This window comes from Rousettus aegyptiacus, unplaced genomic scaffold, assembly GCF_014176215.1.
Source record: "Rousettus aegyptiacus isolate mRouAeg1 unplaced genomic scaffold, mRouAeg1.p scaffold_m13_p_2, whole genome shotgun sequence".
Classification (NCBI taxonomy): Eukaryota; Metazoa; Chordata; class Mammalia; order Chiroptera; family Pteropodidae; genus Rousettus; species Rousettus aegyptiacus.
In genome coordinates this window covers 79399519-79420810 of record NW_023416295.1, presented here as the reverse complement: position 1 = coordinate 79420810, position 21292 = coordinate 79399519, and the positions used below count along the sequence as shown (strand labels likewise).

The window sequence follows — 21292 nt, the reverse complement described above, 5'->3', positions numbered from 1 at the left end:
TGTCTTGAATTCTAGGGAAAATAAAGTTAACCAAACCTTATAATCTTGATTAAATATTTCTTATACCTCTACTTATCTCTACTTCCTGCTCTCATTGACACACTTTTCATTACTAATTTCAGTCCTTAATCCATAAATATGAGTAAAGATTCTGTACACAATGGAGAAAGAACCTTTATATTTATAATTTCCTTGAGCAAAAGGACTATATTTATTTATCTTTATATCCTTATATTTTTTGCAATGCTTGATAAATATCTGTTAAATGAATAAAAGGATGTGTAGATAAATAGATCTAAAGATAGATGTCAACGTCAAGTGTCTTTTAATCTGTATTACTGTTAACAAACCCAGTACCTGGGCCAACAAAGACAAGAACAACCATAACTGTATAGAATTCATTATGGCTGTGAGAATACCATTTATGTTATTGCATATCTTTCAAATTATAACAGATCCCACTTGGAATATACAAAACCCTGGGCGGGCATATAGTTGGAACTCAGTAATGCTTGTTGATGATCTCTAAGCATGACTGTTTCATCTCTCACTTAGACTATTTTTCCTTTTAAAATAAATCTAACTATAGTTTTCTATTTCAAAATGCAAACTGTAGCATAAAAGTTTAGCTCTCTTAATCTAAAGTTTGTTATATGTTTCAAATTCACTTTAAATACGTTAACATAATCATCATATTTCTAAAACACAGAAATATTATTTTCCTTAAAACTTTTTTTTCCTGAAATGTTAACAGTGGTTTTATGCGTAAATACTTTTCCCTACTCTCTCTGATGTTTAGTATGAATATTATCATTTTAAGACAAGCTGCAATTTTAAAATAATTTCTTTAAAGAAAACTATTTAATTCAAATTTCAAACAAAAGTTTGAATATTTGCAGTTAATATGTAAGGTTTTCATAGTATGATTTTAAGTACTTTTAATATAAATTAAATTTAATTTCAACTTTAGCAAAATCACAATGCAACATGTAAATCATATAACAATAAAAACTGTGGTTTCTTTTTTTGTAATTTGGAGAAAGTAAACATGCTTTAATGGCATGCTTTTGTAAGCACTTCTTTAATTTTGGCAGAAAATGATTCACTCTTGATAGTAAGATACTTTGACATACATTTCTTTTAAAAAGGCTAGTCATAATAACAATTAATTATATTCTTAACATCATTTTCAAATCTCTAAGCTATGAATCAGGAACTAGGGATGTCATAATTTCAACAGCCCTCTATGTACTTACATTATTGGAGACAAAAATAAAACAGAGTGAACTAAAGGGAATAATCGGCCTCAACTCCTTAGAGAATAGGTTGTAAAACTTCTATTATAAGACCCCATACCTCTTAACAAAGCACATCGCTTCTCACAGAACAGTCTCATTCTTCCAGAGTTAGTAGTAACCTTACACTTTTTTCTGTTCCTCTCTCTGTTAATCTTTGGACAAAAAAAGAGCATATTCTGTCTTTCATGCCAGCTTTGGTACAAAGAGTGGGGGAAGGTTCTTTTTAAGAGCTACTATAGAAAAAATTAAAAATAACTCATCAGTCTATCAGAAAATTATTTATTAAATTGGCATAATTCTGTTTTCTTTGGCATCTACAGTTGTGGATATGCATGTTATTATTGTGAAAATATTGTGCATATAAATCTGTATTCTGCTATTTTCACTTAACATTTTATTCTAAGCATGTTCTAATGTCACTAATTTTATTCAAAGACCAGTTTTAGTGGTGGTATAATTTATTGTTAAATAGATGTAAAATAATTTATCTACCCACATAGCTACTTTTATGTGTTTAGTATCTATTCAATAGTTTGTCCTTATAAATTCTCTTGCAATAAAAATATAAATTATCTTCAAAAACCTCATAATCATTAATTCAAGTCTACCTTAGTTAAATATCAGCTTGGTTGATAGTTATCAAAAATAAAAATTGTGAACAAGAAAATAAAAAATAAGAGTTAAAATTCTGATTTAGACTAATGAGAAAGTGATAATGCTGTCGGAGTCCACCAGCTCCCTGTGCGCAAATAAATCCAACAGTTTCTGCAACACATTCTAAATGAATTAAGGGACAAAAATCCTACCATAAAAAGTAGTACCAAACAAATGAACAAAAAAATAACAGACTAGATTTATTTGATTCCCCTAATGAGTGTCCCTAATTATTATAAATATTAATATCATTTACAATAAGTTGTTTTATTACTCATGAAGATTATAACAACTCTGTTCAATATTCTAGATATAATTCATCAGGATGAGACTTCCAGGGGCATTTATTAAAAATATATCATGTCCACAGAATCTCTAAAAACAATTATAAGGACCCCTATCATTTGAAGATTCTAAGTCTCTGGAATTTTGCTTTATTTATATAACATTTTTTTTCTTTTTCTTACCTTTTTTTCTTTTGCTTTTTACATACATTTGCTCATTGAATTATCACTATGCTTCTACCTATAGAAACAATTACTCCCAGTTTAGATGAAGAAACCAAGCCTCAGAAGGCTTAAAAAAGTGCTGCAAGGCCCTGGCTTGCCTCATTTTATTGACTCTCCTATTTCAATATGTCATACTATTGCACACCATTGAAAGATAACAGGTTTAAATATCTATGTTGGACTATCATGTGGGAGATGAGTTCAATTAGCTCCAGTAGGAGTCGAATAAGAACACAATTAAGTTCAGAGGCTCAAATATTATTACTCATTTCAGCTAGCCATTTTTCAAAAAAAGAGTTAAGCAGCTCACATGCTGAATGGACATTAGGAAAGGTAAGTTTGTAGAGATCTGGAAAAAAAAAAACTATAAACACTATGAGAAAAAGAACTGAAATGAACTCTCCAATGATTGTGGATCATGTGGACCTACCTTTACATATCAAAGAAATATTATACCTTATCTCATTATGCTAACTAAACTATTTATCAAGCACTTCTTAAGTCCAGGCAAGGTTCAGATTACTGGGGTAACACAAATGTGAACATGATACAAGTCCTATTTCTCAGGGTTTACTGTCTTTTAGAGCACAGTTACTCTAAGGGTGATGTCAATGACTATAGCAATTTGGGAAGTGTTGGGCACTGGTACACAGTGGGATAGATTTAATTGAGAATAAGAATTTAGAAATGTCGTAGTACTTTGACATTGCTATGAGATCCAAATACATAACAGACTACTGTCAACTGAGCAAGTGAACTAGTGGATGAGCCAGTGACAGACTAGCTATACACAGTACAACCTCATTACATGATGTTATAACGTAACATTAGTTTGCCCACTGTAACTGAATACCCTTAAAATCCAGAATCTAATTTTTGATCAAAATATAAATTAAATGATCTATACTCTGCAGGATATATTTTAGAATTGGCTACTAGTAAAGAGTTGAAGATAAATTTGAAAATACAGTATCTCTTGACTCATTTTGGATTAAAGCTTAAAATAAACATCCTGAGATTACTAAAATTGCTTTACAATCTCTTCTATTACCATCATCCTTATTTTGAAAACTGATTTCTTCTCTACCCAGAGTATTATTAAAATAAAAAATAGAAACAGTCAAGATATGTATTATCCTCTATAAGTAGTGCTATCATCAATTTAACCTAGATTAATTAACAAGTAGCAAGAAAACTCACTTTTCACATTAAAACCTTTAAAAATGGATATGCCAGTTCTTGCTCAAAATCTGAGAATAGTTATTTAATGTGAATAATCACTATATCTCTCAATATTTGTTTAATTTTTATTTAGGAAAAATATAAGAACAATCCCATTTGTCTGTCTACAGTCTCTCAAAGTAATATATAAAATTCCTTTATTTTATTGCAATATTTTCCCCTTATTATATTTTTAAAATGTAATTTTCGATCTATTGAATATCATAATATAAAATGTGGGGTTGTATTTGAAATATTTATATATCTTATTTTTTAGTAATTATTTTTATTATATTTTTTAAGCTATTGATGCATGCCAAATTGGAAATAAAAACAAATGAATTACACTTAAAATAGTCTTTCACAATAGTTTTTCACAATAGTTTTAGAAATATTCTGTTAGAAGAGATTAGACATGATATTATAATTGAGGCAAAAATTTCTATATAGGAGAATCAAACTCTAGAGAAAGGTCATGTTGCTCACAGCTGGCAGGGAAATAAAATAGTCATTGGCTTTGTACCTGAGCATTAGGTTCTAAGTGGAATAAAATTAGGGCTTTCATATTAGAGAAGGGATTCCAGATAGAGAAAATGATGGCTAAGTCAAAGATACAAGCAAGTTTTGGTACTTATGAGAAATATCAAATAGTGTAATGTAGATGAAACATAATGTTAAGTAAAATAGTAGAAAAGAGGTTAAGCTTGATTCTGAGAGGATTGGAATACAGAGGGAGGAGTTAGAATTTATTCACTTGGCAAAGGGGCTCCACTGATGCTTCTTGAGAAGTGCATTAAAAGTTTCTAGCTAGGACTTAGAAAGTTGTATTTGATAGGAGACTGTTGAAGGGGTTGGAGACCTATGAGACTAAAATAGGTGAGAGCAATTTTTTTTTTCTTAATTAGTTATAAAAATCAAAAGAACATACACATTTGTTTAAGAAATTTTAGGGGAAAAAAGAAATAAGCAAAAAGAAAAAAATCAGGTCAAAATCCAATCATCTGGAAACACTGGCGCACAATATATCAATGTGATATCACATACTATTCACACTTTTGAAGACACCTTAGTTCACTTTTCATATCATGAACATGTCAATAAATATGCTTATACATCTTTGTTTTAGTGATTACATAATTACGATTATATGCATGTACCTGAGGAGATAAAGACATTATTTCAATATTCAAGATGAAGGTATTAATAGCAATGAGATCTGTGACAAAGAGATGCCAACAAGGTAGCTAATGTGTTAGAAAATAAGAATGGCATCTCAGAGTGAATCGGTTAAAGAGGTCAGATTTTATACTTAAACACAAGGACTAAAGCAGGCTTGACCTTTTATCAGCTGTGCCTCTGGATAAGTATTTTGCTTAAGCTTCAGTTTTCTAGGGTTAATAATTTTAATTTTATATACTATATATGAATTAGGTATATAAAGCATCTAGCATAAGGCCTAACATAGAAGGCGCTCCATTAATGTTAGTTCTTTCTTTGATGGTCAACTGACCATCGAATGTATGTGGGGAGATGAATAATTTTTTTAAGGTTAAATGTAAATATTTAATTGAAATTTTGAAATAATTGTAAAGTCACATGCACATGAAAGAAATTAAAAGATATTACATGCAAGATGAATAATTTTAAAGAAGATGAGTTTCTAGATATCACAGTGACATAACTCAAAAGAAAATGCTATAAAAACGGAAATTCGACCTTGTGAGCAGATATGCAGGAAGGCAGTTGTTAAGCTAACCATGAACAAGAGTGCCCATCCAAGACCATGATGCTATCAACAGATACATTATTTGAAAGCCAACATAATGAAATGAATGGCATTGCTGCACTACAACCTACCTATAGTGACCTCCGAGAACTAAATGAAGCTTCCAAATGAGCTTAGCTTAGTCTCCTTCAAGAGACTTATGTATTAAAAAAAAAACCTGGTGATACAGCTCATGAAAATAAATAAAAAGCTCACATTTTACATTTAGATACAATCTGAGATAATGAGGCCAACATTACACATTCTATTCGTATAGTTTCCACTGTATTTCCTGGCTATGTGAGGAATATGTAAGTAGGCCAAGTATCTAGTGATTGCCAGGAAAGTGATCTGGGTTGGATAAAAGAAATGAATGAGCACAAATCTATATCTCCACTGGACTAAGAGCCCAGTGCACACAATCTACTGACAGTGAGTCAATTCCATAGCTGGTTTTATAAGGACTGCATGCCTCTGAGAGCTTAGATTCTGTTTAATCTTGTTTAAAAGGTTGTTTTTATGTCAAATTCTTTTATAAATATTATAGATCTTAGGTCTCACCTGGAATATAATAAAAACACTACAGCTTTATCCTAGGATATTTTCTTAAGATCAGGTTTACTAATGCTTGATAAAGAAATTACTAAGAAAAAAAAAAGATTAAAATGATTTACTCCAAATATATTTTTTCAGTAATTTGTGGAGTGTTAGAGTAGAATGTGTGTCCTAGATATTGAAATGGCTTAATTTAGCATGCAGTTCACTACTTAAATCCTTTGGCATTTCAATATCAAAGTGTCAGTTATACACAGAAGTAAATGTCGCTTTAAATAATCCAAGCCAACCTGAGAAGGAAGGTGAGGTCCATGCTCTATTCTTGCTTTCCAAGGTCAAAAACCACAAATTTCTATAGTATGGACAAAATCACGGTGAATAAAATAGAATATTATTCAGCATTTCAAATCTAATGACTCACATTTTTTCATAATTTTTTAAAAATTATAATTAACATTAAATAATGTTTTATAATATAAAGTTTCAGGTGTACAGTATAGTGATTAGATGTTTATAAAATTTATGAACTGATCCCCCTAAAAAATCTAGTACTCACCTGGCACTAAATATACTTATTACTATATTATTGACTATATTCCCTACACTGCACTCCACATCCCTATGACTATTTTATAACTACCAATTAATACTTCTTTCTTAACCTCTTCACTTTTCACCCATATCCCCAACCCCTGTCCCATCTGGGAACTATCAGTTTGTTCTCTGAATCTCTGACTCTATTTCTGTTTCTTTTTTGTTTGTTTGTTTGTTTGTTTGTTTGTTTTGTTCTTTAGATTCCACATATAAGTGAAATCATATTGTATTTGTCTCTCACTGTTTGCCTTATTTCACTTAGCATAACAGTCTATAGGCCCATCCATGTTGTTGCAAAAGTTAAAATATCACTTTTTATGGCCAAGTAATATTTCATTGTAGAGACGTAATACATCTTTATCCAATCATCTATTGACAGTAGGTACTTAGGCTGCTTCTATTGGCTATCATAAATAGCAATGCAGTGAACATAGGGGTGTGCATGTCTTTTTAAATATGTAGTTTTGGATTTATTCTGATAAATATCCCAAAGTAGAATTTCTAGCTGATAAGGTGGGCCTATTTTTCTCCCATTCAACTGTTTTTTTTTTTCTTTTGTTGATCACTTCATTTGCTGTGCAGAAAGTTTTTAGTTTGACGTAGTCCCATTTGCATATTTTTTCTTTTGTTTCCCTTGCCCAAGGAGATGCATAAGAAAAAAAAAATATATTACTAAAAGCAATATCAGAGAGTTTACTGCCTATGCTTTCTTTTGGGAGTTTTACAGTTTTGGGTTTTACATTTAAGTCTTAAATCCATTTTTAGTTTATTTTTGTATATGATGTAAGAATTTTTTGAATTTTTTGCAATAGTTTGAGAAGAATAGGTGTTAATTTTTCTTTGAATATTTGGTAAAATTCTCATGTGAAGCCATCTAGTCCAGGACTTTTCTTTGTTGGGAGTTTCTTGATTCCTGATTCAATTTTGTTGATAGCAATCCAGCAGTTCAGACTTTGTTGCCTCTTGGTTCAGTCTTGGAAGATTTTATGTTTCTATTTCTTTCACATTGTCCAATTTATTGGTATATAATTGCTCATAGTATGTCACTTGTTCTATTTCACTTCTAATTTTATTAGTTTGGGTCGACTCTCTTTGTTTTCTTGATGAATCTGGTTAAAGGTTTATCAATTTTGTTTATCTTTTCAGAGAACCAGCTCTTGGTTTTATTGATTTTTTGTATTGTCATTTTTGACTCTGCTTCATTTATTTCTGCTGTGATCTTTATTATTTTTTTCCTTCCTTTGGGCTTTGTTTACTGTTTTATCTAGTTCTTTTAAGTGTAAGGTTACATTATGTATTTTAAATTCTTCTCCTTTCTTGAGGTAGGACTGTAGTGCTATAAATTTTCCTCTTAGAACTCTGCTGTGTCCCATAGATTTTTGGGGTCATTGAGATTTTGTTTTCATTTTTCTCAAGCTATCTTTTGATTTCTTCCTTGATCTCATTGTTAACCCATTTATTGTTTAGTCACATGTTATTTACCCTCCATATGTTTGTGTGTTTTTCAGGGTTTTTTTTTTCTTTTTTGTAATTAATTTCTCTAGTTTCATACCATGGTAGTCGAAGACACTTGATATGATTTTAACCTTTTAAAATTTATTGAGATTTGTTTTGTGGCCTAATATGTGCCTATCTTGGAAAATAATCAACGTGCACTTGAGAAGAATGTATAGCTTTTGTTTTAACTGGAATTCTCTAAAAATATCAAATCAATCTGGTCTAATGTATCATTTCACTCTGCTGTTTCCTTGTTGATTTTCTGTCTGAAAAGTCTGTCCGTTTATGTCAATGGGGGTGTAAAGCCCCCCTACTATAATATATTACCACCAATCTCTTCTTTTTATCAGTCAATACTCGCTTTATATATTTAGGTGTACCTGTGTTGAGTAGATAGATGTTTACTAGAGTTATATCCTCTTGTTGACTTGATTTCTTTATCATTATGTGACATTCTTCTTTGCCTCTTATAGCCTTTGTTTTAAAGTCTATTTTTGTCAGATATAAGTATTGCTACTCCAACTTTTTTCCCATTAGTATGAAATATATTTTTCCTTCTCTTTATTTTCAACCTATCTGTGTCTTTCAACCTGAAGTAGGTTTCTTATAGACAGCATAGGTATAGGTCTTGTTTTCCTATTCATTCAGCTACCCTGTTTTTTGACTGGAACATTTGATCTCTTAACTTTGAAGCAATTATTGATAGGTGCATAGTTATTATCATTTTATTATTCATATTTATGTTCTTTATTTTTCCTCTTCTTCTTCTTCTTAAAGAAGTCCCTTTAACATTTCTTATAATACTGTTTTGGTGGTGATGAATTCCTTTAGCTTTTGCTTTTCTGGGAAGCTCTTTATTTCTCTTTCAATTTTAAGTAGTCTTGCTGGGTAGAGTAGTCTTAATTGTAGGTCCTCGATTTTCATCTCTTTGAATATTTCCTGCCACTCCCTTCTGCACTCCAAAGTTTCTGTTGATAAGTCAGCTGAGAGTTTTATGGGAGCTCCCTTGTAAGCAACTAGTTATCTTTCTTTTGCTGCTTTTAGAATTCTCTTTGTCTTTAACCTTGCCATTTTAATTATGACGTGTCTCAGTGTGAGTCTCTTTAGGATCACCTTGTTTGAACTCTCTGCACTTTCTAATCTTGCATGTTTATTTCCTTCACTAGGTTAGGCAAGTTTTTAGTCATTATTTCTTCAAATATGTTCTTGATCCCTTCTTCGTCTCTTCTTCTCCTGGTACTGTTAGATGTGAATGTTGTTACACTTGATGTTGTCCCAGAAGTACCTTAATCTCCATTTTTTTTAATTCTTCTTTTTTCTTTTTGTTGTTCCGATTACATGTTTTCTGCTATCTTGTCTTCCAAATCACTGATTCATTCCTTTGCTTCATAAAATCTGATGTTGATTCTTTCTGGCATATTTTTTTTTTCATTTTAATTGTTGTATTCTTTGTTTCCAACTGGTTCTTTTCTTGATGGTTTCTATGTCATATTTTATGCTTGCTATCTATTTGTTAAAGTTCCTACTAGGTTACAAGAGCATCCTTATAACCAGTATTTTAAATTCTGTCTCTAGTAAGTTGCTTGTCTCCATTTCATTTAGTCATTTTTCTGAAATTTTCTCCTGTTTTTCTTTTGGAACATATTTCTTTGTATCTTCACTGTGGTTGCCTTTCTCTGTTTGTTTCTATGTATTAGGTAGATCTCTTACATCTCTCAGTCTCTACTGGGGTGCTTTATGTGGTAGGTAACCTGCATGGCACAGCGGTGCCATCTCCCTGATCACTTGTGACATGTGTTTCAGGATTGTCCCTTGTATGGATTGTGCATTCCCTCCTGTTGTAGTTGAGCTTTGATTGCTTTGGCAGATCAGTGGGTAGGATTGACTTTCAGGCTGACTGACCATGAGGACTGGCCACACTCATAGCACATGAGATACTTTAGGTGGTTGACTCCACAGAAAATTCGCCCCAATGGGTTCCCATGCCTGTTGAGATCACCCTTCAGTATACTACTTGTGGGGCTAATCGAGTAGTGTTCTGTTGTGGTCTGAAGCTAGCCTCCAAGTATGTTGGTTCTGGTGTCCCTTAGGAGAGGCTCCCATGCAGGCCAAGGTCAGCCAATGCCTATGACCAGTCTGGAGCTACCTAGTAGGAACTAAAAAGCTATCTGTGGTTGGTTGCTGCCTGTACTAGACATGTAAGGGTGGCCACACTAAGAACCAAAGCCAGCTGCCATCAATACTTGGCCTGGGGCAGCTTAGCAAAAGGCCCAGACCACCTCAAGGCCTGAAGGCATCTACTGGTTGCCTGTGAGGCTCAGCCACTAATAGAGCCTCAGCTGGTACTGAGGCAGGGTTGAGTGGGACAAGGTCCCAGGTCATTATCAAGGTGGGGTGAATGTTTGCCATGTTAATGCATATTCAGGATTGGTAGCAGTGCTGACCTTGCGGGCCCCTCACAAAAGTCCCAGAGAACGTGGTGGCTAGCTGCTGTCTGCCTTGGGCCCTAAGTCCCCAAGAATTGTCTAAGAAAAATTTCAGCATGGGTTGGGGCAGGTTGCCCACCACTGAAAATGCCTCCAGTGGTGGTCCATGAGTTGGATATGGCAGGGTCCCAAGGATTCGCCAGGGTGGTGTGAGCAGAGTTCACCAAGCCAGTGCAGGTTCAGATTTGGCCATATGGGGGAGGTCTCAACACCGAGAAGATGATGCCCACCTGCAGGCTGCACAGGACAAGCGCTCAACACAGGGATAACAGAGGCTGACCTCCTAGCCCTCACTCTAAAACCACACAATTCCGTATTTCCCTGTATGACTCTGGCACCTCCTATGGTATGGTCCCTCCACTAGAGCCCATGATGAGTGCCTGCAAGCGAGTGAGTCTGTGTGTAAGCCCTTTAAAAAGACATCTGTATTTCCAACAGCCTTCCATCTCACCTGCACAGACTAAATCCTTGATCATTTTCACAGCCAGGTGTTGTAGAGACTCCTCTTCCCAGTACTAGGGCCCTGGGCTAGGGATCCCGGTATGGGGGTGGAACCTCTTACTCCTCAGGGGAGACCTCCACTACACGTGGGTATGGGGCCAGATCATTTCTTGGCTCTACCCCTCTCACTAGTCTCAATAGGGCCTCTTCTTTATATCTCTAGTTATAGGAATTATGTTCAGCTAGTCTTCAGATGGTTCTCCAAGTTGATTGTTCTACACTTTAGTTCTATTTTAATGTGGTCATGGGAGGTAGCGATTACAGTGTTTACCTACCTCAACCTTCTTGCAATGAAACTCACATTTTTTATTTTATCATCTCCAATAGAAAAATACTTGCTAGCAAGTAAAAAGATGAATTACAAAATTACTATATAACATTAGGAGAATTATTCGTGAGAGATCCGTGTATTCAGAAAATGTTTGGTAACGAAACATCTTTTTTACTAGCCTTCTTTAATCACACCACTCATCCGAAATAATTATAATGTACATCTGAAATAATCATAGAACAAAAGCAAGAATATGGAAAGTCCCAAATTCATAAACAAATGAAAATGAAAATATAAAAATAAATTAATAAAATTGCTATCTTGCTTTCTCTATCTATACCATCACCATGATAGACACTCACCTTCTAACTTATTTTAACTGTAATTTGAATTTATGGGAAAAAATAATACAGAACTTCAATTAAATGCACATATTCATCTATTCAAAAAACAAATCTTGAGTGCCTGCTGATCTCCAGGAATTGTAACAGTGCTAAGTAAACAGTATGATTTGGTCCCTGCCTTCGTGAATTAAGATACCTTCTTTTTATAGCTTCCATAAATTACCATTTAATTTGCAGGCATAAAAGCACTTAATTAGAATATTAGAGAAAAAAAGAATGGACTATAAGTGAGATAATCATTATTAGATAAAAAAGGCAAAGCTCCTTTTATCTATCATCAAGTATTCTACCCTAGGCCTTGAAAACAAGCAAAGATATTATGTCTAAATAAATTGAAAGACAAAGATTAACAACTATCTGACCACAGTATGGTCAGGCAAATTGGAATATTTAAGAAATAAAAGCCTGACTTTCTTTTCATAAACACATTTCTTCTAACTAAATTATCCAATCATTTCTCCTATTACCTTCCATTAAGCAAAACAAAGTCCATGGAGCCTCATGTGGCTTTATTTTTGGTTGCTTCTTTTTAAATCTAAAAGTGCTTTCAAACTCTTTCAAAATAATAAAATCAGAAAAAAATCTAAGGAAAGCTGAGGTGGTTTCTTTTCCAGAGCAGAAAAAGGCATGGCATTGTTAAGTCCTTTCAACTTTTCCTAGAGTTTCCAGGAGATTCGAATTAAAAAGAAAAGCCACCAAGAAAGAAAGAAAAAAAAAAACTAATTTGGTTGCCAAAGTTGAAGCATTTACATGTAGCTCCTGAAATCTAAACATTATACCAAGGAGAATAATCCAAAGAAATGCTAGAGATGTACCAAAGTCATATAACTAATAGTGATCATAAGGGAACTGCCAATACTTAAAAATTGATTTAACGTTTCGAGGATGTTTCTACTGATGACCTATTTTAGGAACTGATTTTCTCTCACATGAGCTAAAGTATTAATTTCTAATTAAATGATATATGTAATATTTGAAGAATAATGTCAGTTAAAATATTAACTCAGGTATAATTATTTAATTTTAATTACACGGAACTGAAAATAAATAAAACATATAAAAAGATGTACACATACCATTGATCCATCGAGCTTCTGGATCATGAAGCACAAAATCTTTCCTGAAGAGGTCTTCTAAAGACAATCTAGTTTCTGATGAATTTGTGAGTTCATCTAAAACAAAGTAAATTTTAGATTAGACACTTATTTTATGTTCATTTTTAAAACTAATGAATCATAAAATCTGGAATACTTAACTTCAAAATATGTTAATTAAATGACATAATGTGACCATTTGAACATGATTTTTGGCATTTGAAATTTGCCTTTCATAACATTTCTCAATAAATTAAATATTTTTTTATTAAAATTGTCTTGTTTAGTACAAATTTAATAGATGAATCCTTTGTTATGTAGTGATATATAATATGAAAGCAGTTAAGAATCCCGTGTGCATTGTGCCCCATAGGGCACATTATTCACTATTTACTCATGGTCTAGACCATTACTTTCTAAAATCACTTGGACATATTCTCTTTAATGATAATGTGAGAGAGTGAGGGCCCTGAATATATTTGATAGAGAAAACTTCCCAACTCAAAAGGAAGGTCACTGAATAAACAGAATAAATACCAAGCCCCAACAATTATCATCAAATACTAATATGAATGAAAAGCACATATTTATATTAGTTTATGACATATAAATTAGGTGTACTACCCTTTTAAATTCCAAAATCTAAGACATATAAGGACAACACAGTTTAAGTACTAAAATTAGGCATAGCAAACACACTTTTATATGCAAGAGTCTATAGATAAGTAAGCAATATTACATTTTCGATGCAAAATAATAGCATTATTTACTGTATAATATCATCTTTTGACCTTTTGGCTCTCACCTTCACTCTGATTGAAAATAAAATGTCAAAGTTATATTCTAATCTCATTAGATACTGTTTTTTAAAAATTCAAAACTTATGGTAAGAGCTTTGTTTCTTCCAGCTGAAAAGCTGGGGCAAAGAATCAATAACTTCAAATGCAATTTTCTTTAACACGATCAACAGTGTATTTGACTTACAAAATAACTACTAAGGATCAACTGAAAAAATATTACTAGTGGAAATAGTGAGAATTACTTCATCCCAAACCTAGCATAAAACACTAAAGATTATACATATGCATTTACAAAATAAAATGTTTCATTTAATAGTCCAACACACCAAAATTTGAACTTCTTTATTCATTTAAAAAATACCGGAACTTATAATTTTCAAAGTATTATGTGAAGTATTGTAAGATGCTGGAGACACATCTACACCCTGCCTTTATGAGTACATATTTGCAAAACAAGAAAGAATATGATAGATGTCAGAATAAGTATATAGAGTACTATGTGAGTTCAAAGAAAAGAAAGAAAAATATATTGCAAAGGCAATTTAAAAAGGCCTTACTACTTAAAATAAAATGACAAAATCTTATGCATTGCTGTTGGGAATAAAAATATTAGGTACTTCGGAAGACAGTGTGGCAGTTTTTACAAAACTAAACATATTTGGTAATTACCAAGGAATTGCACTCCTTGGTACTTACCCAAGTGAGTTGAAAATGTATGGTCACACAAAAATTCACACATAGATATTTATAGCATTTTTATTCATAATTGCCAAAATTTGGAGGCAACCAGGAAGTCCTCCAATAAGTGAATAAACTATGGTACCTCCATATAATGCAATATTATGCAGCGATTAAAAAAAAATAAACTATCAACCATGAAAAGACATGGAGGAAACTTAAATGCACATTACTGATTAAAAGAAGCCAATTTGAAAAGGCTATGCACTTTATGACACCAACTATATGACAATCTGAAAAAAGCAAAGTATGGAGACATAAAAATTATCAGTGGTTGTAACAGTGAATACATGTCATGATACATTTGTCCAGACCTATAGAATACGATAGCAAGAGTGAACCCTCACATAAGGTATGGACCCTGGGAAATAATGATGATTCATCAGTATCAATGTAGATTCATCAGTTATAACAAACATATCACTTTGGTGTGGGATGTTGACAATGCAGATGGTCTTGCCTTGTGTGAGGGCAAGGGGTACACAAAAAATGTCTGTACCTTCAGCTCAATTTTTTGCGAACCTAAAACTTTTCTAGAAAAAAAAGTCTATTAAATGTTTAAAAAGTTAAATGACCTAGGCCTTACAGGTTCCAAACTTCGGAGAAAGGAATAGCAGGGACAAAAGAAACATTAGATAAAATCGTAATTCTTGTTTGATAAATCAAAGAAGTCTTGGTTCTAGAATTCCTTTTCTGTCGTAGGAGTTTGGGATTTTAATCAAATGACCTAATTTTACTAAGGTTTCAGAAATATACTAATTCTATGAGATACCTCAATAAGAGCGGATTTTGGTATAGATAAGTTTCAATTTTATAAATTTCCCAAGATATATAAAATACATTATCATTTTATCTAATTCAATCCCTTCAATTCTCAGAGAATTATATTTCACCATTTCTTTTTAAAATACATTTATTTGACCCAATGAAATTGATATATGTAAAGTGGGAGTAGGAGTCCAATTTTATTTCAGTGGGAGAGAGTATGATAATTAATGTATTACATAATTGAACCTTATTACTAAATTAAAAAAATAACTGTATGTATTATATATAAATATCGCATATATATGTATACACACACACACACACACACACACACACACACACAGTTTCCCCCAATTTTTTTCTTTCACAAGGTAAAGTTCACATATTTTGTTTACTGAATATTTTAGGCAGATGCCTTCTTTATAAGGCAAATGCATCACACCAAACAATAGTATTTTCAAATTATATGTCTATAATTCTCAAATATTTGATCTTTAAACATTTGAGTTTTTAAATCATGTCATCACCAAATTGATACATTTTATTAAAATAGCAAAATATATTTGTATTAAATTGGAAACCTTTAAACATTTTTTGTAATATTAAGGCATTTATTTCATTCAGAACTTATTCCACTCATTTTATATACATTAATTATATTTCACCTTCTATTTTTCATGTAGATCTTTTACTTTTTCCTATTAAGTCAAGTTTTATGTGTGTATGATTTGTTATTATTATGAACAGAACATTTTCCATTCTTATTCTAAATGATAAAAATTCATGCATCATTTAGGATAAGAACATATATCTATATCTATATTTTATATAAGTATACACACACATATATGCAGTTGATGATTAAATTATTCACCATATCAGATTTTCTTAAAAATTTCAATGGTGATTGAATCTTTTATTTTTCTAAATATCTAATATATCATCTAAAATATTTTTTCATTCTTTCCCAAAGTTTAAACAATACATTTATGTGATATATATGTGTATATATATACATATACATATACATATATGTATATATATACATATATGTGTGTGTATATATATATATATTTACACACACAAATTATAGATAGATAGATAGGTAACTGCAAAGGAGCTAGATCCTTTCTGACCTTCATTCGGTTTGCCTCAATGACACATAACACTGCATAATTATATCATAAAAAGAAATCAACATTGATGCTCTCCATCAAGTTTATTCAGATGTCACCGGTTTTATATATATTCATTTGCATACATATGTGCATGTATGTGTGTGTGTTTAATGGTATTCACTTGTTTCACATATGACCAGCACTGATCAAGATACAGAAAAATTCCATCACCAGGATCTCCTGTGCTGAACTTTTACTACCATAGCCTCTCTCTGCAACCTTTGGCAACTATTATTCTATTTTCCATCTCTATCACTTTGTAATTTCCAGAATGCTATGTAAATAATATCATACGCTATGTAACTTTTTGAAATAGGCATTTTTCACTCAGTGTAATTCCTTTGAGATCTATTTTAGTTGTTTAGTGTATCAATACTCTATTGTTTATCATTGGTTAGTAATGTTCCAGGGTTCGAATGTAACAGTTTGCTGAACTATTCATCTGTTGAAGGAAAACTGGGTTATCATTAATTGTTTTGGGTTCTTATAAATAAAGCTGCTATGAACATTTTTTACAGGTTTTTGCGTGAACAAAAATTTTTCTTAGGAATAAATGCAGAAATAAGTAATTGCTGAGTCACATGGTAAATGTATATTTAGTTTTGTAAAAAGATGTCATATTTTTCCAGAGTCATACCATTTTATGGGCTCAACAGCAATGATAAATAATCCAGTTTCTCTGCATTTCTGCAAGAATCTGGTGGTTTTTTTTTTTTAATTAAGTTATTCTGATATTTGTGATAATATCCTATTGTGGTTTTAATTTTCATTTCCCTAATAATTAATAAACATCTTTTAATGTGCTTATCTGTAATCTGCATATCCTATTTAGTAAAATGCCTATTTGTGTCATTTACTAATTGGATTGTTTTTGTGTGTTTGTTTAGTCTGAGTTTAGAGAGTTCTTTATTCTAGATACAAATCATTTGTCACATATGTCAGCGTTAAAGAAGTACAAATTAATAGTTGATCAACAGTCATAGGGTTAGGGAGTATGGCATAGGGAATGCAGTCAGCAGTAATGTAAGGGCTAGGTGGAGAGCCAGAGAGAGAAAGAGCAATTAGGGGGATCATTTTATAAACTATACAAATGTCTAACCAATGTACTGTATACTTGAAACTAATAATAAAACACAATTTTAAAAAACTACCTCCAAAAAATCAAATATAGTAGTGTTTTAAAGATTAAATTTAAAAAAAGTTAAATGAATAAACAAATATAAAAACTCAAAAAATAAAATAAGATTTCTTCCAAATCTTTACTTTTTCTTTTCATCCTCTTAAAAAATACTTTTGCAGAGAAAAAAGTGTTTAATATTAATGAGGTTGAATTTATCAATTCTTTTTATAAATTATAATTTTGCTAGGCAAGACTAAGAATGCTTCACCTAATCCTGAAAATTTTCTCCTATATTTTTTTCTACAAGGGTTAAGTTTTATATTTTACATATAAGTCTCTTTATTCATCTTGACCTACTTGTTTTATATAATGTGAGGGTTAACTATAGGTTAATATTTTATTTTATTGCTTATTGGATGCCCAATTATTCTTGTACCATTTGTTGAAAAGAATTTATTTCATTTTAGTGAATTATTTCATCAGCTTGAATGTTAAAAACAATGTTGAATAATAACAGCAATCGTCTTTTTCTTCAATTATGGAAGCATCTTTAATATTTCATTATTTAATAAGATATTTTTCTATAATTTTTGGAAAGAAATCATTATCATGCTTATGTAATTTCTTTTATTCCTGTGTCAGTTAGAATTTTTATTTGAAATTATTACTGTGTCATGATATACTTTGATATACATATTCTTTTATATAAAAATATTTTCCTCTTTAATGTATTAATATAAAAATTGAACAAATTAAATTTTCTATTTCTAACCACTTTCTATTTATATAACACTTTCTATATATATAACAAAATCCAGCTGATCATACTGGTGAAGTATGATTATTTTACACTGCTAGATTAACATGTTAAATATTTATTTAAATATTTAGATCTGTGCTGATAAATGAAATTACATGGTCCATGTTTTTTCCACTTTGCATTACACTGATGTATTAACATTTTAATATTCTTGTTAAATATTTTTAAACTTCCATTTATTTTGTTATATATAATAGTGTAATAATTTTAATAAGGATTTTTTTCTTCTACTCCAGTTGTCACTAGAACTTATTTTAAAATAACTCATCAAGGTAATTCAATTTATTGTAGTTAAATATACCTTTTAAACAATCAGAGGAAAAGATATGTAACGTAAAAGTTAATTTATTTACCTTCATTCATTACTGAGAGTGAACTTTTTTTCTTTCTTTTCGTTTTTATTTTTGTTCTTTTTAAAAATTTTTCTTTAGCTGCTAGGCACTATCCCTGAGGTCTCTTGAATTTTTCGGTCCTAGAATGAAGACGTCTTCCGTTTACATGTAATGAATATTTAAGATTCTCTTCCAATAGCCTCCAAGGCTGGCTTCTATAACCTGTCTCCTTTTATCTCCAACTCTTATCATAATCTTTTTGAATGTTCATACTTTGCAATCTATCTTCCCCTTTTCAAATGCCTCCAAAACTCTATTGGGTATTAGCATCTTTGTTTCACAGGAAAAACTTAGGCTCAGCAAAGTTAAATATCATGACAAAGGTCATGTGGAATTTTTATCTCCCTGACCAAGTAAGCTAAGCTGTCTCTCAAAATGTTTTCATTTTGCCTTTTTAATACTTTATTAATTAGTCATTTTTAAAACAAAAAGACAGTATACAATGTAATAATGATATTTTAAGAATAGTCTTATTTCCCTTAGCCAGAGAACTCTTCTTCCAATTGAAATTATACTCCTCAGAGTACCCTCTCCACATCTCATTAGCATCTCATTCTGCTCCAATTTGCCCATGAAGTTATCTTTGCCACAGTCCTCTTTTCTGAAATACAGCAGTTTCACAGTACTCACTAAAAAGTGAGGACTTTGTTTTTCTTGGAGAAAATTACCTAGAACATGCCAGCCTAAAATTCCAAATTTACCCTGTGATCATTATTGCACACTGTTTAGTATAAGAACTGCAGTAGCATTGCCTATCACATCTTATCAGCGAGCACTTACACCCACATTACAACCTGATTTCTCAGGAACTTAATTTATGTTAGAATCACTTGAAGAAATATTACTATTTGATATGTTTTAATAATTGTCTCTGTATTTTAACTCCAAAGCTACACTTATCAAACAAGAATGCTGAATATCACTCATTCATCCCAATAGCTCACACTGAATACTGAGAAAGTATCTCAAAAAAAACAAAAAACAAAAAAAAACTGGTATTAGATTATAAATAATTTTAAGAGATGATCCCTCATGTAAAGCTCCTTTCTTATAAATATTCAGAGAAGAGAATTCTGTTCCCTAATATTAACAAAATATGTTTTAAATTTAATATTCACCTCTCATAGATCTTATTCTTCACTAGTTAGGTACTAGGAAACATTTTATCTCTAGTTATTTTCTAACTAAATATACCTCTCTGATGTATATGTATGAATGTGTATATATTTGTGAAAATTTAAAAACTTAATATATATTACTAGTTGCTATTAATAGGGTAATTATTTGTTAACCAAATAGGACCCTATGACTATGATTTTAACTATAAATAGCAGCACAAAACCCAATGAGATATACAATATAACTATCATAACAAATATTTAAAGAACTAGAGGCAGAGTAATTATTTGCTAAACAGTTACAAGGTATAGAATATTAGCTAAAACATTTAGTTTTGGATACATGAATGTAGTAACAGAACTAAAACTGAATAATTCACTTGATGTTCTTTTCTCTGCTCCAGACTATCATTTAAGATCATAGATTGCTATTGGTGTTTCTGTGCGCTCTTTCCAAAATCACATGTTGCTTTTAAACGGCCTTTTGAAATAAGTCGGTGGCACAATCTTAAAAGAAACAGGAAGTTCTTTAGTACTGAATTGAAGAAAACTAATTTGAGACTTTCAGTTCATGGATTCTCTTATGTTACTTTTTATCAAGTTTACTATTGACATCAGAGGTTCAGAAATAAATAATTTTTAAACTTAAAAATTATATATTTGAAACAATTTTCTGTTAAAACAATAATACAAAGAAAAATCTAATCAGGTATTTATTCAAAAATTCTCACAAGAGGAATAAATTTTTTTTTTCTGCTTATGCGATTAATTCTTCTGTCTGGATTCTCAATGTGCAATCAACTTTGTTTCCTACTACTATGTTTAAATCTCTATTTATTCTTAAAAGTTATTTTAATTTTCAATGTGTAGTGTTAGCACAGTTTAGTGCTCTGGTACATTTCCATTTAAACATTATTGAATATTTAAAGTTCATTGAAAGAGTAACACCCTTTCCAGCTCTCCTTATATAACTAACTAGTTGAAAATATAGAATGCAAATTATAGCAGTCACGGCTAAAGTCCAAATTTTTTCAAAATATGTGTTGTCTGTCCATTCTCTAACCAGTAAACGATAGACCTTAAACATTTTTTATTACTTAACAGCTGAAGCATTAATTCCTCTTTTATTTTCTACCTTCTCTCCCCATTGTTTCTTTTCACTAGGATGCTAAGACACAACAAAGCACACTAAATACTGTCAAATTTTATGACATTTGAAATCAGATATAAGATCCCAAATTCTTTTTAATGTGTCCTAATTAAGTACCTAGAATATGAATAAAGGTTTACTATTTCTCAGTTAGGAAATTACATATTTGTATTATAAATTTGAGAAGTAACAGTATATATTATTGAAACAGAAAAAAAAGATATATCTTGGGACAAGCTACATTATTATTTTTTTTAATAACTGAGGACATATAGAAATCATTAGTCAATTAATGTCATTACATCATTATTATTAAAGAATTAAAATATGTAGGTCAATATAAAGCACCTTTGAATTTT

General features: G+C 31.1%; 1 protein-coding gene across 4 annotated transcripts in view; it reads right to left on the bottom strand.

Annotated features, from left to right (window-relative positions):
• Positions 1-21292, bottom strand: part of DPP10 (dipeptidyl peptidase like 10) — a 1197668-nt gene that overhangs the window by 410830 nt on the left and 765546 nt on the right. For all 4 annotated transcript variants that reach the window (XM_036237031.1, XM_016124277.2, XM_016124278.2 and 1 more), the window contains exon 3: positions 12832-12927. In XM_036237031.1, coding sequence (XP_036092924.1) covers positions 12832-12927 — 96 coding nt within the window. The remainder of the gene's footprint in view (positions 1-12831; positions 12928-21292) is intronic.